The following is a 25,267-nucleotide window of genomic DNA, read 5'->3' as shown; positions in this document are numbered from 1 at the left end:
TCTCTATTCCACTGCCTCCAGCCTACTTTCAGCCTTATTACTTATCATCTAGCAGTTTAAAAGTTGCCTTCAAAGTGGTGTTCTTCCTCCAGTTCATGAGATGTTTTAGTGAGCCTGATACCTGGTTATTTTTCAAGGTTCTGTGTCCGTCCCCCACCCCCCCATCCCCACACCTTTAAGCTCTAGCAACACTGAACTTCTTATATGCTTATACATAATCTGGAATCCGGCCCTCCCCTGCTTGCCAATTCTGTTTCTATTCTCAGGGTTATCCTGCTGACTGGAATATCCTTCCCTCCCTCCTGTTGCCTGGTTAATTCCTACCCCTCTTAAATACTCACCTCTGGATTTAGCTCTTCTGAGAAATCTTTCTGAATCTCCCCTCACCCCCCCAGGTTGTTAAGAAACTTTCTTCCCTCACTGTGGTTAGATAATATATTTTTATTATGTTTTATCTGTTTCTCCTATATGTACCTCCATTACCTAGTTCTTAGTACAGTGGCAGAGCAAAATGAGCACTAAAATATTTCTTAAATAAGTACCTTCATTGTAAGTACCACCAGCACAATAATTTTCCTAAAATATGCTTTTTAACTGAAACTTCTACTCTTTCAGTGCTTTTTTTTTTTTTTTTTAACTGCTTCCCAAATCAAGTCCAAACATTTTATTATGATAGGTAAAATATTGGCAGATTAAGACACATTTATAGAGAAATAATTTTTAAAATTTTCTTATATGTCAGTCATGACAATTTACTCCTAAAGACTTACATACTTCTCTAAAAAATAAGAGTGCATTCTTAAATAAATACCACATCACCCTGACACAATTAATCATTTCCTAATAACAGCTAATGTAATCTACATTTAAATTTCCCCAGTTGTCCTTTAACTTTTTTTTTTTTTAACTTTTGGTTGTTAGAACCATGATTACACAAGATCTGATCACATTTGGTTATGTTTCTTAAATCTCCTTTAAGAGACTCCTCCCACCATGGTTTTTTTTTTAACATCTTTATTGGAGAATAATTGCTTTACATTGTTGTGTTAGTTTCTGCTGTATAACAAAGTGAATCAGCTGTATGTATACATATATCCCCATATCCCCTCCCTCTTGCGTCTTCCTCCCACCCTCTCTATCACACCCCTCTAGGTGGTCACAAAGCACCGAGCTGATCTCTGTGTGCTATGCAACTGCTTCCCACTAGCTATCTGTTTTACCTTTGGTAGTATTTATAAGTCCATGCCACTCTCTCACTTCGTCCCAGCTTACCCTTGCCCCTCCCTGTGTCCTCAAGTGCATTTTCTACGTCGGTGTCTTTATTCCTGTCCTGCCCCTAGGTTCATGAGAACCTTTTTTTTTTTTTTAGATTCCATATATATGTGTTAGCATACAGTATTTTTCTCTTTTCTGACTTTCTTCACTCTGTATGACAGACTCTAGGTCCATCCACCTCACTACAAGTAACTCAATTTCGTTTCTTTTTATGGCTGAGTAATATTCCATTGTATATATGTGCCACATCTTCTTTATCCATTCATCTGTCGATGGGCACCTAGGTTGCTTCCATGTCCTAGCTATTGTAAATAGTGCTGCAGTGAACATTGTGGTACATGACTCTTTTTGAATTATGGTTTTCTCAGGATACATGCCCAGTAGTGGGATTGCTGGGTCATATGGTAGTTGTTTTTAGTTTTTTAAGGAACCTCCCTACTGTTCTCCATAGTGGCTGTATCAGTTTACATTCCCACCAAAAGTGCAACAGGGTTCCCTTTTTTCCACACCCTCTTCAGCATTTATTGTTTGTAGATTTTTTTTGGAATTTTATTTATTTTTTTATACAGCAGGTTCTTATTAGTTATCTATTTTATACATATTAGTGCATACATGGCAATCCCAATCTCCCAGTTCATCCCACCACCACCACCACCCCAATCCCTGCCACTTTCCCCCCTTGGTGTCCATACGTTTGTTCTCTACATCTGTGTCTCTATTTCTGCCCTGCAAACTGGTTCATCTGTACCATTTTCTAGGTTGTTTGTAGATTTTTTGATGATTGCCATTCTGACCGGTGTGGGGTGATTGTAGTTTTGATTTGCATTTCTCTAATGATAAGTGATGTTGAGCATCCTTTCATGTGTTTGTTGGCCATCTGTATATCTTCTTTGGAGAAATGTCTATTTAGATTTTCTGCCCATTTTTGTATTGGGTTGTTTGTTTTTTTGATATTGAGCTGCATGAGCTGCTTGTATGTTTTGCAGATTAATCCTTTGTCGGTTGCTTTGTTTGCAAATATTTTCTCCCATTCTGAGGGTTGTCTTTTCATCTTGTTTATGGTTTCCTTTGCTGTACAAAAGCTTTTAAGTTTCATTAGGTTCCATTTGTTTATTTTTGTTTTTATCTCCATTTCTCTAGGACCACCATGTTTTTTATTGTGGTAAAGTATACATAATATAAAATGTACCATTTTAACCTTTTAAGTGTACCATTCTGTGGCATTAAATACATGCACATCATTGTGTAACCATTCCCACTATCTGTCTCCAGAACTTTTTCATCTTCCCCAACTGAAACTCTGTCCCCATTAAACTAACTACATTTCCACTCTCCCCAGCCCCTGGCAACCTCTCTTCTTTCTGTCCTTATGAATTTGACTCTTCTAGGAACATCACATAAGTAGAATCATACAATGTTTCTCCTTTTGTGACTGACTTATTTCACTTAGCATAATATCTTCAAGGTTCATCCATGTTGCAGTGTGTGTCAAATTTTCCTTCCTTTTTATGACTGAATAATATTCCATTGTATGGATATACCACATTTTGCTTATCCATTTATCCACTGATGGATCCTTGGGTTGCTTCCACCTTTCTGCTGTTTTTCCCCACCATTTAAAAAATGCTGTTAATTTTGTGAAGAAGAAATCAGGTCAGTTTCATATATATATATATATATATATATATATATATATATATATATTTTTTTTTTTTTTTTTTTTTTTTTTTTTTTTTCTGTACGTGGGGTTCTCACTGTTGTGGCCTCTCCCTTTGTGGAGCAGAGGCTCTGGACACGCAGGCTCAGCGGCCATGGCTCACGGGCCCAGCTGCTCCGCGGCATGTGGGATCTTCCCGGACCGGGGCACGAACCCGTGTCCCCTGCATTGGCAGGCGGACTCTCAACCACTGCGCCACCAGGGAAGCCCCAGTTTCCTTATATTAAGTCAAGCCACATGAAATTGCCATTTTTGAGGTTCAAAACAGCCAAATATCAGCAGTTTCATATGGTTCAACCTATCAGACTGTCCTAATTACTGGATATGTCTTTCTCTTTGTGGTGTTGCTTAACTTGTTCCTCCTATTTCTTACGACCCTCTGAATTTTCTGTAAACTTGAGGTTAGTTTGAAAGGCTTAATTATCTTTAGTTTAAGTATTTTTGATTTAAATAAACCTTCAATTGGTGATGCTGTGTGCTTCAGAATATATCCCAATATTGATGTTAGACTGATCAGGCGGTTCAGATGATAAAGAGTAGTTTAATGTCATGATGTCAGAGTTACCATATTTGATGAAATGAATTTTAGTTGTTTGGGTGAAATATGATAAAGACTTGAATAACATTTGAAGTGAAAAAGTCACCTGACTTCTTGGGATCCAGTAAAGGAGTTAGAAAGTGTATCTAGAAAATCTTTAACTTCAAAGTCAGTGATATTCTCTTTCCATGACTGATAGCATTCCTGAGTTGACTTTTTGTTTTCTTAGCATAAGGTTTGGCTATATTCTCATTTCCAAGTCTCTATTCCTTTACCTTCAAAGTAGAGCAGTATTAAATATGTAAGGAGGATGTAGCTATACTTCGTCATTTTGCCATTAAGAAAAAATTTGCCACAGCTTAGGATACGAACATTAACAATTAAAACATGGTAAAATGAATCATGACTATATTAACTTGGAATTAATCATTCTGAACTGTTGAGTTTTGTGGGTTATAAGTTTATTTGTTTACATACCAAATTTTCTTTTATTTTGAAATGCCAGTGTTTCTAAAAATGTCCTATGCATGTCTCTGCCTTCTTAAGTAGAATATAATTTAGTTATTTTCTTGGTTCTTGAGAATCATCGTTATGCATATGGCTATTACTTTTTGCTCTTATGTAAGTGATGCCTTCGAGTTCTTAGATTTGTCAGAATTTTGGCCTTGATTTCTGTGCTTATGGAGTTTTTGCTCTTCATAATTTTTTTTGCCTGTCATTCCCTTGCTCTTAGTCTGTCAGCTTTTTCTTTGATATTGTCAGCATGTTTACCTGTAGTAGCTCCTTTCTTTCCTTTTAGTTTGTTGCTTCATATAGTTTTTATCCTAGTGACTTAGATAACAGATTTATTAAACACTTACGTAGCATTTGCTATGTGCCAGGGAGGCATTGTTAATTCCGAAGACTGTAAATACGAATAATGCTGTCCTTGCTCTAGGGAAGTTCAGTTTGGTGGGAGAGACCGACATCTAAGCATATGCTTAATGTGCAGTATGATAGTTCTGTGATATAGGTACATAATTTGCAAAGTACTATGAGAGCATGTAGAAAGGGAGTGACTATATCTGGGGGAATTGAGTAAGGTTACGCAGAAGATCACCCTTGAGCTAGGTCTTGAAGGAGGAGTTTGCCAAGACAGAAAGAAAAATAACATGAATAACAGTGACCAAGTCATGGAGTGTTGAAAGCATAGCATGTTCAAGCAACAGTTGATGTGGTGATCTTTTATCTGTTCCCCTTTCTTTTGGAAACAGCATTCTCATTTCGCCTTTGGAAGCTACTCTTCTTCCATTGGATACCTCTTGGTGGAATTTTTCATCTAAATGCTCCTGCTTTTTTTGGTTAATTAAAGTGCTTCACTTTTTCTGGATAGTACAAAATAGGCCCATCAGATGCTGTCCCCTGGCATTTAAATCTTGAGTGAGCTGATACTGGGACCTAAGTGATTCATCCTGGCAGAAGTACTGTGAAGAAATCTTCCATTAATTTCTGCCACCTAGATCTTTGGAGTTGCTTTCATCCTGATTTTTTCATAGATCTGATTCTTTAGCTTTTCCTTTGGTCCTTTGAATTGTGCTGTATTTTTCCAGTAATTCTCCTGTCTCCCTGCTTCCCCTTGTATCTTAAATTAACTCAAATCTGTTTTTTATTGTTTGCAACATATCTCTAATTTAAGGTGAAGACTGTCCTGGTTTGGTTAGGACTGAGGGAATTCTCAGGACACACGACTTTTCAGTGTTCAGACCAGCAAAGTCCTGGGCAAACCTTAACAGATTGGGTACTCTAACTGAAACAGTTCGGAGTAAGGATAACAAGTTTTGGGAGCCAAACGTTGTTCAAATGGAAATATTCAGTATGCAGCTGAAAATAATGTGTGCAGAAATAGCTTGCTCCAGTTATTTTACTCAGAAGTTATCTGAATTCTGAACTAAGTGTGGGGGATAAAACAATGAAAATAATGATAATCAGTGATTATCGATATCAATAATCAATGACTGTTGAGCACTTACTATGTACAAGGTACTGTGCTTATAAGAATAATCTTAAATAATCCTTACAAAATTGCCATTATACAGATGAAGAAAATGAGTTAAGTAATTTGCTTAACAATTTATTGACTGGAGATGTATTAACACGTCTTTTGTTATCCTAACTTTACCAACTGGAGATGTACCAATACCTTTTTAGAGAGTGATACAATTAACATCACCATGCAAAGTTTTTAGAACTTAAAATTGATCAAGGGTTCATTATACAACTTAATGATTGTTGTTATTCACATTTTGCTCCGTTAGGTTTTTGTTCCAACCTTGTGTATATTATAAATGCAATTTTCAAAAATGATGCATCGCGAAATTTTGAGTGAAGAAGAATTTTTCAGGTGAATTTTACGCAGGTACTTTCTCTGATTGTCTGAGCAACATATATACTGGTGTCTCATAAGATGATAGTTCTTCAGAGTATAGTTCTGATTCAGACAATGTGAATATTAGATGAAAAAAAGACAAAAAAACCTTAGTGATTGATTCTGATATGGAAAGTGAAAATGAAACTCATGGTGCTGGAGAATGCTCCTTTGTTTCTACAGAAGAGTGGATTGAAGACGACATTTCACGAAAATTAGAAGACTTTAATAGGCGTGTCAGGTATAGCTTTTTTTTTTTTTTTTTTTTGTGGTACGTGGGCCTCTCACTGTTGTGGCCTCTCCCGTTGCGGAGCACAGGCTCCGGACACGCAGGCTCAGTGGCTATGGCTCACGGGCCCAGCCGCTCCGCGGCATGTGGGATCTTCCTGGACCGGGGCACGAACCTGTGTCCCCTGCATCGGCAGGCGGACTCTCAACCACTGCGCCACCTGGGAAGCCCCTAGGTGTAGCTATTGAATGTAATAACCCTCAAAGTGTTAGTGAAATAGCAGAATTAATTTTTGGTAATGACTTTGTTGAGTTGGTCACTTCCCAAACAAACGTGTATCACCAACAGAATGAAAAATCATATATGATAAGGCTTTACAATGAACTGATGTAACCAATAGTGAAATGAAGAAGTTTCTTGGATTAATAATTTTGATGGGACAGATAAAGTCACACTGGAAAGAATATCCCGACTGATCCCTTACTTGAAACACCTATCTTTCCAAAGATTATGACAAGAAGAAGGTTCAAACAAATAATGACATTTCTTCACTTTAATGATAACTCGGAAACTCCACTTCTGCAGGCAGAATTTCAAAAGTTAAGCCTCTTCTGGATTATTTTCTACCAAAATTTCAATCGATTTATATACCCAAACAAGAGCTATCACTTGAGGAGGCAATGATAAAGTGGAGAGGATGACTCAGATTCAAAGCCTGTAATACGGGATAACTTACAAAATGTGGAATTTTGGTCAGGATGGTTAGCAAAAGTGAAACTGGATATATATGCAACCTTGAGATTTACACAATTGAAGGAAAGAAACTGCAAGAAACAGTATTATCGGTCCTACAATCTTATCTTGGTTCGTGGCACCATATTTACCAAGACAGTTATTACAATAGTATGTCCACATCTGAAATATTGTTGAAAAATAAAATCAGTGTTTGTAGACTATAAAAGAGAATTGTGGTCTACCAAACCAGTTAAAGGAGAAGTCTAAAAATCTACAGAGGGGAGAAATGACATTCTTACGGAAGGGAGAAGTGATTCTTCTTATATGGAAAGATGAGGCTAGTCCGCATGGTGACAACTATTCCTGAAGCCTCCGTAGCATCTACAGGAAAGGAAGACAGGAGGACTGGCCATCAGATAACTAAGCCCACTTCTGTATTAGGGTATAATAAATGTATGAAAGGAGTTGATCAATCTGATCAATATCTGGCAAACTTCAATATCCTCCAGAAAACTCGAAAATGGTATAAGAAAGTGGGTTTCTATCTGAGCAATTGTGGTTTATTCAATGCGTTTAAAATTTATTGTAGCCTTAATGCACAGAATAAAGTGACTTACAAGCAATTTTTGTTAGCAATAGCTAGAGAATGGGTAACTGACTGTTCTGGTGAATGTAGTGGTAGTCCCGCACCTGGTCCTTCTTGTGGCATTTCTAAAAGAACCCCCCACTGGGACTTCCCTGATGGTGCAGTGGATGGGACTCCTGCTCCCAATGCAGGGGACCTGGGTTCGATCTCTGGTCAGGGAACTAGATCCCACATGCATGCTGCAACTAAGTTCGCATGCCGCAACTAAGGAGACCTGGAGCCACAACTAAGGAGCCCACGTGCTGCGACTAAGGAGCCAGCGCAACCAAATAAATACATAAGTAAATATTTAGAAATAAATAAAGAAATAAATACAAAAGAGCCCCCTACAAAGATCCACCTTGTCGACTATCAGGTAAAATAAAAGAACATATTTTAGAGGAAATAATATCCACAGGACTAAAAAAAAATGCCATCAGAAAGTGTAGAGTCTGTTCTTCCAGGGGAAAGTGCAGTGAAACACGGTATGTTGTAATAGATGTTCTGTTCCCCTGCACAGAGGTGCCTGCTATCACACTCTAACGAAGTATTAGAATGCTTTAGTAAGACATGGACAAAGTTGTTGCAAAAAGTTGTTTGCAGAGTTGCAAAAAAAGTTGTTGATATTTACTCAAACATGGGTGTTTCAGTATTCACTTACAGAACAAATCGCTGGCCGCAGGAGTTAGTTTCTGCAAAAATACCCTGGTCAATAATTTGTTAAGAACGTATAGGCGAAACTGGCATTCAGTCCTAGATTTCCTACTTTAAAATCCTGTGCCCTGAATAACCATTCTCCTACTTTGCCTCAGGGTCCCTGCTCAAGGAAGACTAGTCTGGAAATGATGTAAAAGCAAACAAATAATTACTATAATGGAATTACGTAGAGAGTACAGTGGGCACATAGGGAAAGAGCATGGGTGAGTCAGAAAAGGCTTCATGGAGATGATTGTGCCTAAGCTGAAGCTAGAAAAATGTGTAGTTATTTCTTTGGTAGTAAATCTTGGGTGGGCCTGGAAGTAAGAGACAGCATCATATGCTCTGGGGAACTAAATTCATTCAGTATTTCTTACAGGTGGAGTGATTAGAAAGTTGGAAAAGATAGGCTGGGGCCAGATTGTGAACAAGCTTTACTGTGGGGAAAATTTTAAATTGGGAAGTGGGTTTTGTGCATTGAGAACTTTTGCTTTGGTTGTACTGTAGGAGATAGACTGGTGAGGGTGGGAAGAGAGCTTGGGAGGAACAGTTAGAAAACTCTCAGGGGTCTTAGAGATGGATGGTCTGACTAATAGCACTGGCATTGGGAGCCAAAGGCAGGAAGTTATCAGAACTATTTACTTGGTATGTTTTACCTTCTAGAACAGAGGTTAGCAAATTTCCTCTGTAAAGAGACATAATATTTTAGGCCTTGAGGGCTGTACAGTTTGTTACAACTGTTCAACCCTGCTGTGAGCATGAAAGCAGCAAACACAATAGGGAAACAAAGCTTATTTAAAAAATCAGGTGGAGGGCTGGATTTGGCTCACAGGCCCTATTTTGCCTACCACTGTTCTAGGATGATGTGACCAATGGTGAAGGTTTGGAAAATAGTTTAAACAGAGATTAGAGCGTTTAAGAGAATATAGATAAGGGCTCGTAGGGGTAAGAAGAAAAGAGGACTAGGAGGAAAGAACCCCAGGAACCACATCATTTTAGAGGATTAGTGAGTGCCACTGAAGAATGAGTCTGTAGGAAGCTTACAGCAAAGAGTCGCATCAGAACTTTAGGGGAGGAACTTCCCTGGTGGTGCCGTGGTTGGGAGTCCGCCTGCCAATGCAGGGGACACGGGTTCGATCCCTGGTCTGGGAAGATCCCACATGATGCGGAGCAACTAAGCCCGGCACCACGACGACTGAGCCAGCGCGCCTAGAGCCTGTGCTCCACAACAAGAGAAGCCATCACAGTGAGAAGCCTGCGCACCGCAACGAAGAGTAGCCCCCCACTCGCGGCAACTAGAGAAAGCCCGCGCGCAGCAATGAAGACCCAATGTAGCCAAAAAATAATAATAATAATTTAATTAAATTAAATTAAAAAAAGAACTTTAGGGGAGAAGAGTTTCCTGAAAAGGGTTAACAGTTGCAGCATTAAATGCTGCAGAGGAGAGGTGAGAGGTATGATGAGGACCTGAAATAAGCCGTTCATTGTGGTTGGGGGCTGGTGATTAAATGGAAAACTCAGAGAGTGGTGGAGGCTGGGAGCTAGGTTATAATAGGGTGAGGAGTGAGTCAGAGTTGAGGTAGTAGATGGAACCAGTCAGTAGAAACTCAGTTTAAAAATTTGGTACTAAAAAAAAAAAAAAAAAAAAAAAAAAAATTTGGTACTCATGGGAAGGAAGGACCACAGGTTAGCTTGAGGAGGAAGTATGCTTAAAAGAATTATTTTTGTTGTTTCTCGGTCGTTGAGAAGTATGGGATTGACTGCTGTTTGTGAAGAAACTTTAGCAAAACAGACTTAAGGACCTGGCTAGAAAAGGAATAAATGATTGAGCCTGGAATACTGGGGAGCTGTTACAGATGTGAAGTAAGAGATATATGTTGTGGTTAGGTTTTGAAGGGGCCTCAGTTGGAAAGGACTTGGAAGAAATAGAGATAGAAGTAAGGATGGGCTGCAGTAGGATATGGAAACTGGAACAGATTATGCCTGATGGCTTCTATTTTCTCTGACAAAGTTATCTCCAGAGAATAAAGAGTCTAAGAGAGGTAATACTTGAAGAAAAGGTGTTTGGGGGAATGCAAAATATCTAGGAATGAAGGCCAAGCTGAGATAAGTACAGTCATCCCTTGGTATTGGTTGGGAATTGGTTCCAGGAGCCCCCTTGGATACCAAAATCTGTGGATGCTGAAGTCCCTTTAAAAATGGTGTACGGGGCTTCCCTGGTGGCGCAGTGGTTGAGAGTCCACCTGCCGATGCAGGGGACACGGGTTCGTGCCCCGGTCCGGGAAGATCCCACATGCCGCGGAGCGGCTGGGCCCGTGAGCCATGGCCACTGAGCCTGCATGTCCGGAGCCTGTGCTCCGCAACGGGAAAGGCCACAACAGTGAGAGGCCCACGTACCGCAAAAAAAAAAAAAAAAAAAGGTGTATGTAATACAGTGAATACAGTTGGCCCTTAGAATCCAAGCAGACTGACAGTACTATAGTGTTATTTTGGTAATGGCTTTGAACAGTTTTCAGTTCATTGCATCAAATTTAGCTATGAAAGCATCATGGATTATAGTTAGAATTGTTAAGCCAAATATAAAGTGTAGAAATCATACTCACTTGAATCATTAAAAGATTGAACTAGCAAGATGCAGAACTTTAGTCCAAACCCTTTTTCTCACAGATGGTGGAAACTGAAGGCGTAGAGAAATAATGAATATTGTCCACTCACCTAGTTGATAACCAGGTTTTCTGATTCTAGTACTTGGGTAACACAGCACACTTAAAAAGAAAAGCAATATTTTAGAAAACTTTGAAACATACAGTGGTAGAATAATACATGGAACTTCTGTATACCATTTTAAAATAGTTATAATTTTTGGCCAGTCTTGTTTCATTTCTTTTCCTACCCACTATTACCCTTCCCTGGAATATTTGAAGCAAATTCCAGATATCCTGTTTTATATATCAATATTTTAACATGTATGTCTAAAAGGTAAGTCTGATTCTGACAACAATTCCAGTGTGTGGATTTTTTTCCCCATACCAAGCAGTTCTCCGACACTAGCTGGGTTTCCTACAGTTCAGCTAAATTCTGATGCCACCTACCTGGAGATAGCGTCAGATTCCATGGGTTAAGGGTTCAGTCCTACAACACTGCTCCCCACCCCCACCCCTGCCTGCCTTTGATCAACTGGCCATAAACCTCCTTGTGTTGGGTTACTTTGGCTCACAGACCCCGGGGAAACATTTTGCTTACTAGATTATCAGTTTATTATGAAAAGATACAACTCAGAAACAGCCAAATGGAAGAGGTGCATGGGCAAGGTATGGGGGAAAGGAGCAGACCTTTCATGTTCTCTCAGAGTGCACCAGTCTCCAGCATCTCAGCATGTTCACCAACCTGGAAGCTGTCCAGACCCTCACCTTCCGAGTTTTTATGGAGGCATGATTGATTAAATCTTGGGCCATTGGTGGTGGAACTCAATCTCTAGCCCCTCTACCCTCCCCCGAGTTTGGGGGGTGGGGCTAAAAGTTCCAACCCTCTCATCACAGGTCTGGCATCCAGCCCCCAACCTTAGGTTACCTGAGGTGATCCCAAAGTTGCCTCATTAACATAACAAAAGACACCTTCACTGTGCTCTACACTTAGGAAATCCCAAGAGTTTTAGGAGCTCTGTACCAGGAACAGTGGACAAACACCAACTGTATATTTCATATTATAAATCACAATATTGAGGTCAGACATATGATATTATTATACTTAAACAAAAACCCAGACCAGTAATTGTCATGTCATTAAATACCCAGTTAAAAACACACTTTTGATATGAAATTTCAAAGTAAAAATACCCACTATTATACTGCACATTTATAGACCAAAAGGAACCTTCTCGGTCAGTTGTTTGGGGTTGGGATGTGACATAGGAAATTAATATTTTAAATAATTTTTTCCTCTCTCCAACTAAGAAGAGAAGTAAAAGAATAATCCTGTCTCTCTCAAAATAGTTGATGATAACAGGTAGTTAATTTGTAACTTCCAAAGATGGTATACAAATTATTATAGAATGAGGAGACTTTATGAAACTAAAGCCTTTTTGAAATGAAGATGACTCTAATAAATGCTATACTTTGTAAGAAAGATGTTAAAACACTTTGTGTCTCTGAAACAGCTTGATGTATTCCAGTTTATTATACCTTGACTAAAAAAACACACAACAAAAAGTTTTCTTATTAAATGTAGAAGCGTTAAATTACAGAGAGACAAAGTGGGACATCAGTGAATTTGTGTTATAGACGCTTCCTTTGTTGAAATAGTGTATACTCTTTCTTTGCATTCCCTATCTTAGAATTGCGAAGGTAAATATCCAGTTTTCCAAACATCTTCGTGATGTTTTCAGAGGGTATTCAGGTAGACACTGTAGTCATTTTTCTTTATTTAAGATAACAGTAGAGAGACAGAGGTAGAAAGCTGAACAGAGAAAGTATGGAGGAAGGTAGCTGGACAGACATGGAAATAATTACATTGTGTAGTACATCTACATGTTCCTCTCAAAATTCAAATGTGCAAGAAAAAAGTAGGTAGCATGAAAAGGATGATCATGTTAACTAAGTATTGGGCTATATATATAGACAATAGAGATGCATACATAGATGATAAACAACCTAGCAGCTAGATGTTACACGATATTAATCTGTGTAGCAGAGTATCTTTGTAAATTTGAACTAATTTTGTTAATTTGAATCTAGTTCCATGAATATCATATATATGTATCTTGGTTTTGGAATAATGTATAATTAGGGACATTTATTGAGGCTTTTTTTCTTTATAAACTTTGTAAAAATTTTTCATAACTTTAGCAACTGGTGTTTTAAACAAAAACATAGGCAGTAGATAGAATATTTGGGGAATGGTGCTGCATGACATTAATTTGTATACTAATTCATATTAGTTAATTATTCACTTCTTAGTTATACTTCTATTTATTCTACTTACTATTAAAAATTAAATATTTTAAAGGGGAAGAGAAGATGAAAATACAAATCATGATTCTAAATAAGAAAATTTTAACATTCAGATATATTCACAAATTTGGGGGAGAAAGGTTATAAACTGGTAATTCCCAGTTAAGGCCCTCATACTGTTTAATGATAAAATGCAGATTTATTCTTGTATGAGAATAAATTCTCGTTGCCTAAAATCCTTCGTTAGGGGTGACAGTGATTTAAAATGCTTCCTTAATCCCCTTGGACAATTTAAAGTTACTGTTATGGACTGTGGCTGGTAGCAGCAGTGTTTTCAGTTTTGTGCTGAATTCTGGGAACATTGTTTTTGATTGGAATAAAGGAATTGATACTTGGATGTTAGAGTTCTATAATGGCTGGACATTTTCTTTTGTTTTCTAAGTTTTGTGAACGTGGGGCTAATGCAAACTAACATTTTTGTGTATCCTTTGAAACTTTGGGAAAGTGGAATATTTGAGAGTGTTGAGCTAAATCAAATTTTGGAATAGAGAGGGAGAAAGTACATGGTCTGTACAATGATTATGGTAAAGTTCAAACAGCATTGTCGGTGAACGTGACAACGCAACTTTAGATTTAACATGAGCTGTTCAAACTACCTTTTTTTTGTCATTGTGGAGTAGAGGGAAATAAAAATGAATGAAACAAGATCTCTGCCTTCAAGGGGTATTTAATCTAACAAATAAATACAGCTATAGGTAACTATAAGAGAGATTGTGATTGTTTAATAAAAGTAAAGGTGGTTTGGGAACATAGAGGAGGGACTGGCCTTAAAGATTTGACAGAGCTTTATAGTGGAGATTACATGAACTGGGAATGTTTCATGGTTTGAACAAGAATTGTAGGTTTGATATATGTATAGCAGAAACAATTTTTTTATTAAGCTCATTTCTTGATGACAGTGTATCGATGACCTTCCCTCTGGTTTGCTGCAGTGACCCAGAGCATTAGCACGAGGGTCTGTTAGATCAGTGTTTCTCATCTCACGTGTTGCCCTAGGGGTGGCCAGCCAGGGATCTGAGTGGTGGAGCCCTTGCCGTCTTGTCCCTTAATTTCAGTCTGCTGTACAAATATTTGTGTGTGTGTGTGTGTGTGTGTGTGTGTGTGTGTGTGTGTGTGTGCATGCGCTATGATGTGAAAGAGGCTGGGAAGCGCTATTTCAGATTACTTCACACTTCTCTTCTGGTAATAAGTTCTTTAGTATATTGTTTAGCTTTTGTGAAAAACAGCTAGAATATTTTCATAATAACACATTCTGGATAAATTGTATTAGGTACCAGTGCAGACAGAATCTTCTAGTAAACTAGACATTAGCTCCGTGCAGTGATTAGGGGGCCCTACCAGTTTTTTAATTCTCAGATTTGTATTTGTGAACATGACGGCATTAAGTGAGAATATGATGTTTGTGGTCATGACTACACTTTAAATATAATGTGACCAAAATATTCCTCTGTATGCTTTTCTTCTGGTAAACATAGTAGGTACTGGACCTATTTCTGAGAAAACTATACTCCTCTCACCAGAACAGGTACTTGGGAGGAAGGGAAGTTGGGCAAATTTGCTTACAGTAGGAACAGCCTTGAAAGGAAGTCCAAAGGCCCCTCCCAGCAAGAGGCAGAAAAGGGAGAAGCAGAAGACAAACTTAGTTTATAAGTTCTGAGTTTATAACGCAGAAGAAACCAGGCATCTGGACACCCAGGCCTAGGTGTTACAGAAGTGCCCTAGTTGTGAATGCTGCCAACTGTTGAATTCAGGATATAGCTGTAGATTTGGGGGGCTAGTATGGCTTGAAATACCCTCCTCCCACCTCCCCCCCACCCCCGTTGTACTGAAGAGGAGAAATAGGAATGCCAGCTTTCTTCTTAGTGAAGGGGACTAAGATGGTGGTAGCAAAGGGATAGTTTTGGTGCTACAGACTTTCGGAATATGGTTACTTTTTGTTTGTTTGTTGTGGTTTTTGTTAGTGAAGTAGAAGATATCTGGTGTCTTGGTATTACAGGATCTGAAGAAGGACTCAGCACCTTCCTACACTTCTTTTTCAGTTCCTCTGCCTAGTAAACTTCAATAATGTCATTTTGGCTATATAACAGTACTGTAAATAAAATCACTTTATATAAAATAAATAAGCACAGCATTAAGTGTCATATAAACATTATTGTATGTTTTATTTATTTATAACACTGTTGTGGGTTAGTTATTGACGGCTTATAAATTTTTTGAATTACAGGGAATATTTATCAACTGCTACAGTGGTGATAAGAAACAGATCCAGTGCACAATATAATATTACTAGGAGAAAAATATTAGACTGTTATTGGTAATTATATATTATAGAAAAGTAAATCTTTGAGGCAATTTAATTTAGGAAGGGTTTTAAATAATTTGAGTACTTCTCAGTAATGAACTGATTTTAAATTACAGGGGTAATACACATATTGATAATATAAATTCAAAGGAGAAAATGACACATGTCACCCACACCTGCCACCTCTCTTCCTGCAAGTAACAACTGCTTTTAATAAACTTTGCTTAGGTATATTTATCCATTTTAAGTGTTTAGCTTGATGAGTTTTGACAAATAATTACTCCCTTGTAAGCACCATCACAATCAAGATGCAGAATATTTCTGTCCCCCTCAAAAGTTCCCCCATGTCCCTTTTTTAAAAAAAATCAGTTAATTAATTTTTGGCTGTTTGGGGTCTTCATTGCTGCACACTGGCTTTCTCTAGTTGCGTCGAGCAGGGGCCATCCTTCGTTCTGGTGCTCAGGCTTCTCATCGCGGTAGCTTGTTGCAGAGCATGGGCTCTAGGCGTGCGGGCTTCAGTAGTTGTGGCGCACGAGCTCAGTTGCCCTGCGGCATGTGGGATCTTCCCAGACCAGGGCTTGAACCCGTGTCTCCTGCATTGGCAGGTGGATTCCTAAACCACTGTGCCACCAGGGAGGCCCCCCGCCCCATGTCCCTTTGCAGTCAGTCCTCCTTTTCCCCCAGCTGCAGGCAAATACTAGTTTGCTTTCTGACATTATAGACTAGTTTGCCTTTGCAACAGTTTCATATAATGTAATCACAATACATACTCCTTTGTGTCTGGCTTTTTTGTTTGTTTAATATAACATTAATATCATTTTGTAAATCAAACTTCTTCTCAAGTGCGACTTAATACTGAGATATTGGGCTGGCCAAAAAGTTCGTTCGTTTTTTCCTGTCCACTGTTACAGAAAAACCTCAACGAACTTTTTGGCCAACCCAACATATTTATATTCCAAAATGCTGAAGGATGGTTTTCCTTCATTTCACACAACACTCCCCAGTTCTTCTCTTAACGTCTCTGCCAGATGATCATCAAGTTTCTCCCATCAATGAGGGTCTCACAACCACAAGAGGCACTCATTTTGACAGTTCCAAATGATTTATAGTCCCTTTATGGATAAAACTGATACACAGTCTATTCGACATAAAATTCCTTCCCCACAACTTCCTCCTGGCATTTCCAAATACTGTACTCTGGATTTTCACATCATGAATCGGTTTTAATATCTACAAGGCAATTCCAAAAGCACCTTTAAAAAATAAAAATAAATCAAGCGGTTAATTTAAAAAAAACAAAAAAACCCCAGAACTAACAAACAAACAAAAAAATATTGGTTTGTTTACTTGGAGTTAATTCTTTTAAATTGCCGACCCATATTCCATTGTATGAATATATCACAATTTGTTTATCCATTCACTTGTTATTGGATATTTGGGTTCTTTCCAGTTTTGCACACTTATGAGTAAAACTGCTATGATATTTGTTTACAAGCCTGTGTGTGTGTGTTTTCTTTGGATAATGACCTGGGAGTAAAATGGCTTGGTTATATGGTAAGTATGTCTTTAAATTTATAGGAAACTTTGAAACTCATTTCCAAAGTGGTTGTAGTATTTTACATTCATATCAGCAGTATGTGAGTTCCAGTTGCTCCACATCCTCACCAGTATTGGCAGTCCTTTAAATTGTTGTCATTTTAGTGAGTGTATAGTGGTGTCTTGTTATGGTTTTAATTTACATTTTTCTCCTGTGTTTCCTTCTGAAATTTGTTAGTTTCACCTGTTACATTTAGGTTTATAATTCATTTTGAATTAATATTTGATATACTCTTAGATAGGGGTTGATGTTTTTCCAGCACTCATTGAATAACTTTGGTACTTTTGTTGAAAATCAGTTGATCGTATAGGTATGGATCTATTTCTGAACTCCATTCAGTTTTATTGATCAGTGTGTCTATCCTTATGCCATTACCTCACTGTCTATTGCTGGAACTTTATAGTAAGTCTTGAAATCAGCTGATGTAAATCTTCTAACTTTGTTCCTCCTTTCAGGATTGTTTTGGCTACATAACAGACATCTGTATATCATTCATGCAACAGCAGCAGAATACACATTCTTCTCAAGTTCACATGGAATATTCTACAGGATAGATCATGTTACATTAGGCCATAAAAGAAGTCTCAATAAATTAAAAAAATATATTAAAATCATACTAAATATGTTCTCTGACCACAGTGGAATACAATTAGAAATCAATAACAAAGAAACTTGGAAAATTCACAAATAATGTGGAAATTGAATAACACATTCTGAATAACCAGTGGGTCAAATAAATCGCAAGGGAATTAGAAAACACTTTGAGATGAATGAAAATGAAAACACAACATATCAAAATTTACTGGATGAAGCTAGAACAGTACTCAGGAAAATTTATAGCTGTAAATACTTACATTAAAATAAAAAGTATAGGGACTTTCCTCGTGGCACAGCGGTTAAGAATCTGCCTGCCAATGCAGGGGACCACGGGTTCGATCCCTGGTTTGGGACGATCCCATACATGCCGCGGAGCAACTAAACCCGTGTGCCACAACTACTGAGCCTGTGCGCCTAGAGCCTGTGCTCCGCAACAAGCCACTGCAATGAGAAGCCCACACACAGCAGCGAAGAGTAGCCCCCACTCGCCGCAACTAGAGAAAGCCCGTGCACAGAGACGCAGACCCAACGCAGCCAAACATAAATAATAAATGAATAAATAAAAATAATAAATAAAAAAGAAGTATAACTGAAATGAAATAGAAGAGAAAAACAATAGAGAAAATCAATGAAACCAAACGTTGTTTCTTTGAAAGTATCAACAAAATTCACAAACCTTTAGCTAGACTGATGAAAAAATTACCTTACAGAAATAAAACAGATACTAAGAATACTGTGAACAGTTATAAGCCAGCAAACTACATAACCTAGATGAAATGGAAAAATATCTAGAAAGACACGTACTACCAAACTGACTCAAGGAAATAGAAAATCGGAATAGACTTTGTAGCAAGTAAAGGGATTCCATTCATAATCATAAAACTTCCCACAAAGAAAAGCCCAAGACCAGAAGGCTTCACTGGTGAATTCTACTAAATGTGGTATATCCATTCAATGGAATATTATTCAGCAGCAAAAACAAGTACTGACATATGCTACAACATGGATGAATCTCAAAATCATTATGCTAAGTAAAGAAGCCAAACCAACAGAAGGCCCACATATTATGATTCCATTTATATGAAATGGCCAGGCAGTCAGATTCATAGATACAGAAAGTAGATTTGTGATTGCCAAGGGATATAGAGTAGGTGTATGGGGAATGAATGATAAAGGGTATGTGGATTTTTTTGTGGTAGGAAAATGTTGATGGTTGCACAACTCTAAATATATTGAAACCCACTGAACTTACATTTCAAAGGTGAATTTTATGATATGTGAATTATATCTGAATAAAGCTATTACTAAAGAAAAAGGCAAATTATGCCTAATACTAGCACAAATTACCTTGCTTAATGAAGGCATTCAGAATGGAAAACTGCATGTAGTAATAAGAGTAACATGGCGTTCTGTCTTCCAGTAATGCTGCAGTACCTTAGAGTTATTGAACAACTATAAAGTCTGGACAAAATATATATATATATATATATATATATATATATATTTTTTTTTTTTTTGGCGGTACACGGTTCTCTCACTGTTGTGGCCTCTCCCATTGCGGAGCACAGGCTCTGGATGCACAGGCTCAGCGGCCATGGCTCATGGGCCCAGCCGCTCCGCGGCATGTGGGATCTTTCCAGACTGGGGTACGAACCCGTGTCCCCTGCATCGGCAGGCGGACTCTCAACCACTGTGCCACCAGGGAAGCCCCCTGGACAAAATATATTAAAATTTTCACTTAAAGGTACTGGAGAGTGATCAAAAGCAGGCAGAAACTGGAGGCGAGCCGATTCTTAAAACATAACCATCTGATGAAATTTGTGAGTTAGTGGGTTTTAGTAAGAGGGTCACTCTATAATCGTCCCACTTCTTGGTGCAGAATACTACAGCCTTATTGGCTCAAAGTATAAGAGTACAGAGTTCCAGGCTGACAAAACAGCCAGAAATCCTGGAAGATCAGGAGCTATAAAGAGAGTGAGTCCTAAAATTTGATTGTAAGATCTGCCCAAATGCTTGGCAATCTGCTGTATTATGCATGCACATGTGGTGTGCACACGTGCACGCACGCACACACACATGCACAAATGCTGGGCCATTTAGTTTAAGTTGAGTAGTAGAACATTAATTCTATATAGATTGTTTAAAGTTAAAGATTCAAATTGTAATCCCTAGTGAGAAAACTAATAAAAAAATAAAAAGGCAAACCTAAAAGGCTAGTAGAGCAATCAAACAGAATACTAAAAAAAATTGATTAACCTAAAAGAAGGCAGGCAAGTGGGAATAGAGAAACAGACAAAAAATAGATGAGACAATAGAAAACAAAAATAGGACAACAAATGCCTAATTTCAGCCCCATCAATAATTACATTAAATATAAATGAACTAAAGTACTCTAATTAAAAGGCAGAAATTGTCAGACTGGATTAAGAAGCAAGACCCAACTATATACTGCCCACAATAGCTGCATTTTATTTTTATTTATTTTTTGGCTGTGTTAAGTCTTCGTTGCTGTGTGTGGGCTTTCTCTAGTTGCAGTGAGCGAGGGCTACTATTTGTTGCGTGCACAGGCTTCTCATTGTGGTGGCTTCTCTTGTTGTGGAGCAGGGCTCTAGGCGCGCGGGCTTCAGTAGTTGTGGCTTGTGGGCTCTAGAGCACAGGCTCAGTAATTGTGGCTTGCGGGCTTAGTTGCTCCGTGGCGTGTGGGATCTTCCCGGACCAGGGCTCAACCTCATGTCCCCTGCATTGGCAGGTGGATTCTTAACCACTGTGCCACCAGGGAAGTCCCAATAGCTGCATTTTAAATATAAAGATACAAGTAGCTTGAAAGTAGAAAGATGAAAAATGATAATAGAGGTATGTACATTTTGGACCTTGATTTTGGTTATATATAAGGTAGATATGTTTGCTTTTAGTACTCACTTTGATATTTGATGAGTTACTAAAGCATAAGTTTGAATGAATGGCTTATATATGTACACCTACTTTGTAGAGTAAATAACAAATCGTATTTCGTAGACATCATGAAGGACCATTTACTGCAAATACTTTCACTGTACTGTCCCAGGGAGATAGATCATGATATCTTCATTTCTTAAATAAGGAATCTGGAGTTCAGAGAGGTTAAGTAATGTGCTCAAGATCACATAACTAGTGGCACAACCATTCAGGTACTCTTTCCATTGCATCACTCTTGTAGCTTTAATACCTTAAAAAGGTACATAGAAATATGGTTTTTTAATAGTTTGAGTCATATTCACTAAGGCTTATTTTTTTAAAGCAGCTCTTTGAGGTATAATTAACATACAATAAACCGCACATATTTAAAGTACACGTTTGATAAGCTTTGACATGTATATTCTCATGAACCCATCACCACAGTTAAGATATTGAATATATTCGTAATGTGTAACAATTCTCCTTTCTCTATTTTGGGTAGCATTCTTGCATTAAATTATTTCCTGGTATTGCTCTAAAATATAAAAACTCTTTGAAACATAAAGACCTATCGTCTAGTCCTATCTTTCCAGCCCTCTTGTGTTAATCAGGAGAACTTATGTTTTAAAGGAATCCCATTGCAAAGTTATCTGTAAAGTGAAAAATTCGCTCAGTTTTTTAAAATGCTAGCTGAGTACTGGCACAAAAACAGAAATATAGATCAGTGGAACAAGATAGAAAGTCCAGAGATAAACCCACGCATATATGGTCACCTTATACTTTGATAAAGGAGGCAAGAATATACAATGGAGAAAAGACAGCCTCTTCAATAAGTGGTGCACAGCTACATGTAAAAGAATGAAATTAGAACATTCCCTAACACCATACACAAAAATAAACTCAAAATGGATTAAAGACCTAAATGTAAAGGTAGACACTATAAAACTCTTAGAGGAAAACATAGAATACTCTATGACATAAATCACAGCAAGATCCTTTTTGACCCACCTCCTAGAGAAATGGAAATAAAAACAAAAATAAACAAATGGGACCTAATGAAAATTAAAAGCTTTTGCACAGCAAAGGAAGCCATAAACAAGACAGAAAGACAACACTCAGAATGGGAGAAAATATTTTCAAACAAAGCAACTGACAAAGGATTAATCTCCAAAATATACAAGCAGCTCATGCAGCTCAATATCAAAAAAACAAACAACCCAATCCGAAAATGGGCAGAAGACCTAAATAGACATTTCTCCAAAGAAGATATACAGACTGCCAACAAACACATGAAAGGATGCTCAACATCACTAATCATTAGAGAAATGCAAATCAAAACTACAATGAGGTATCACCTCACAGTGGTCAGAATGGCCGTCATCAAAAAATCTACAAACAGGGGCTTCCCTGGTGGTGCAGTGGTTGAGAGTCCGCCTGCTGATGCAGGGGACACGGGTTCGTACCCCAGTCCGGGAAGATCCCACATGCCGCGGAGCGGCTGGGCCCGTGAGCCATGGCCACTGAGCCTGCGTGTCCGGAGTCTGTGCTCTGCAACGGGAAAGGCCCCAACAGTGAGAGGCCCGCGTACCACAAAAAAACAAAACAAAACAAAAAACCCAAAAACTCTATTATAGGTCATGTGCAGATACCAAAAATACAGTCTTAAGTCTCCTAAGAAATTCAGTAATAGAGATATCAGAGAGTGACTATAAAATAAATATTTAATTTAATTTAATTTATTTAAAAAAATTAATTTGTTTTATTTATTTTTGGCTGTGTTGGGTCTTTGTTGTGCACAGGCTTTCTCTAGTTGCGGCAAGCAGGGGCTACTCTTCGCTGCACGGGCTTCTTATTGTGGTGGCTTCTCTCGTTGTGGAGCGCGGGCTCTAGGCACGTGGGCTTCAGTAGTTGCGGCACACGGGCTCAGTAGTTGTGGCTCATGGACTCTAGAGCACAGGCTCAGTAGTTGTGGCGCACAGGCTTAGTTGCTCCACGGATATGGGATCTTCCCGGACCAGGGATTGAACCTGTGTCCCCTGCATTGGCAGGCAGATTCTCAACCACTGCGCCACCAGGGAAGCCCTAAAATAAATATTGTAAAATGATTGAACCATTGAAGGAGGAATCAGAAGCATTAGGGAAAAAACCAAGATACTACCAAAGTAGATTAGGAGTATTTGAAAAGGAATTTCAGCTAGAAATGAGAAATAAATTATTGACATTAAATACTCAGTGGACAGGAGAAGTGGTAGGATTAAAATTGGAAATGCTGATTACAACCTGTAGAAAAGGGAAATGAACATAGATGACTATACTTTATGATACAAACTGTGCCAAGTTCTTTTGTAAGTATTCATTTTATCTAATTCTCAGAACCACTTTTTGAGTTTAATATCCCACTTTAAAAGAGTACTGTTGTCTACAGGTAGGGTAAAAACAGTAGGTGAAGCAAGATCAGTGAGGAAAATGATGAACTCAGTTTTGAATATGTTAAGGAACTTGTGGGATGTTTTGGGAAGTGATCCAGAAGACACTGCAGCTCAGGAGAGAGCTCTGGGCTTAAAGTTTTAAGGTGCTTAAATTCCGAAAGTTGTTGGACTAGCAGAATATATCAAAATTTGTGTATTTACAAATACAGTGGTTTATTTAAAGGATGCTGGCTAAAGGGAACTACAGTTGAAGGGATGATTCAAGCCTGACATCTGGAATTTACTGTCCATGTTGGCTGCCTTTTCATCTCAGAAATTAAGCCTCCTTACAGATAGTCCCTCCCTGTCCTCATCACACATTTTATTCATTTCTCATGAGTAGCGGCTTAAAAAAAATTTAGTTTTAATATAAACTATCATAAACTGGTAGGGATAATTCCTTTAACTTCATTTTAAACTAATTTGATATTTTCTTGGGGGATTATCCTTGAATGAGGTCTTCACATATGATTAGTAGTACTGTTTTAACAGTTTATCAGTCAAAAGTAATGGTTCGTTAATCAAGACTGTGTGGCACTGGTGTAAGGAAAGGCGTATAAATCAATGGAATATAATTAAGAATCCAGCAATGAACTTACATTTACAGTAAAATTGATTTTTCAACAAGGGTGCCAGAGCAGTTCACCAGGGGGAAAAAAATAGTCTTTTCAACAAAAGGTGTTGGGACAACTGAGCTGGACATCCTCATGTAAAGGAATGAAGTTAGGCCTCTACCTCACACTGTTAACTCAAATGGATCAAAGACCTAAATGTAAGATCTAACATATTAAAAACTGTAGAAGAAAAAAAGTAGGTGTAAATCTTTGTGACCTTGGACCAGGCATTAGTTTCTTAGGGACAACATCAAAAGCACAGGCAATCACATAAAAAATAGATAAACTGTATTTCATTAAAGTAAATATTTGTGCTTTAAGGGAGGTCATCAAGAAAGGGAAAGAGATCATCAAGAAAAGAAACCCACAGGGCTTCCCTGGTGGCGCGGTGGTTGAGAGTCCGCCTGCCGATGCAGGGGACACGGGTTTGTGCCCCGGTCCAGGAAGATCCCACATGCCGCTGAGCGGCTGGGCCCGTGAGCCATAGCCGCTGAGCCTGCGCGTCTGGAGCCTGTGCTCCGCAACAAGAGAGGCCACAGCGTGAGAGGCCCGCGTACCGCAAAAAAAAGAAAAGAAAAGAAAAGAAACCCACAGAACGCAGGAAAGTATTTGCAAATTATGTCTGATAAGGGATTTGTATCTAAAGTATATAAAGGACTCTTAAAACTCAATAGTGAAAGGCCAACCCAATTCAGAAATGGGCAATAGACTTGGATAGACATTTCTCCAAAAAAAATATACAGATGGCCAATAAGCTCATGAAAAGATGGTAAATATCATTGGTCACAATGAGATGCCACTTCACAAAACCCACTAGGATGGCTAGAATAATAACAGATAATTACAGATGTTGGTGAGAATGTGGCAAAACGAAAACCCTCATCATTGTTGGTGGGATTGTAAAAATGGTATAACCTCTTTGGAAAACAGTTTGGCAGCTTCAGAAGGTTAAACATTGAGTTACAATATGATGCAGCAATTCCATTCCCGGTTGTGTACCCCAAAGAAATAAAAACATTTCTCCACAAAACTTATTCATAATAGTAAAAAAGTAGAAATAATCCAGATGTCTGTCAGCTAACGAGTGGATAAATGTGGTATATGCTTACAATGGAGTATTATTCAGCAACAAAAGGAATGTAGTACTGATAAAAGGTAACAACATGAATGAACCTTGAAAACGTTATGCTAAGTGGAGAAACCAGTTACAAAAAAAATATAATGTATGATTCTATTTATATGACTGTCCAGAAGAGGCAAATCTTTAGAGACAAAAAGTAGATAAATGTTGCATAGGACTGAGGTGGGAGTTGGGTAGAATGGGGAGGTGACTGCTAAAGGAAATGAGGTTTCTTTTTGTAGTGATGAAAATACTCTGGGGACTTGCCTGGTGGTCCAGTGGTTAAGACTCCCCGCTTCCATTGCAGGGGGCAGGTGTTCGATCCCTGGCCTGGGAACTAAGATCTCGCGTGCCGTGCAGAGTGGCCAAAAATTTTTTTAAAAAAAGAAAAGAAAAAGGAAAAATAC

General features: G+C 38.3%; 1 protein-coding gene across 5 annotated transcripts in view; it reads left to right on the top strand.

The window, feature by feature from the left end:
• Positions 1–25,267, top strand: part of KPNA3 (karyopherin subunit alpha 3) — a 91,926-nt gene that overhangs the window by 6,975 nt on the left and 59,684 nt on the right. The window contains exon 1 of one of the 5 annotated variants that reach the window (XM_027116352.1): positions 9,917–10,082. The exons of the other annotated variants lie outside the window; for them this stretch is intronic. Coding sequence (XP_026972153.1) covers positions 10,041–10,082 — 42 coding nt within the window. The 5' untranslated portion in view covers positions 9,917–10,040. Of the gene's footprint in view, positions 1–9,916; positions 10,083–25,267 lie in introns of those variants that run through there. 5 annotated transcript variants of the gene reach the window in all.

This window comes from Aethalodelphis obliquidens, unplaced genomic scaffold, assembly GCF_003676395.1.
Source record: "Aethalodelphis obliquidens isolate GAN/ISIS:26980383/991018 unplaced genomic scaffold, ASM367639v1 scaffold16, whole genome shotgun sequence".
Classification (NCBI taxonomy): Eukaryota; Metazoa; Chordata; class Mammalia; order Artiodactyla; family Delphinidae; genus Aethalodelphis; species Aethalodelphis obliquidens.
The sequence above is the reverse complement of the archived record's forward strand: the minus strand, read 5'-3'. Positions and strand labels throughout refer to the sequence as shown.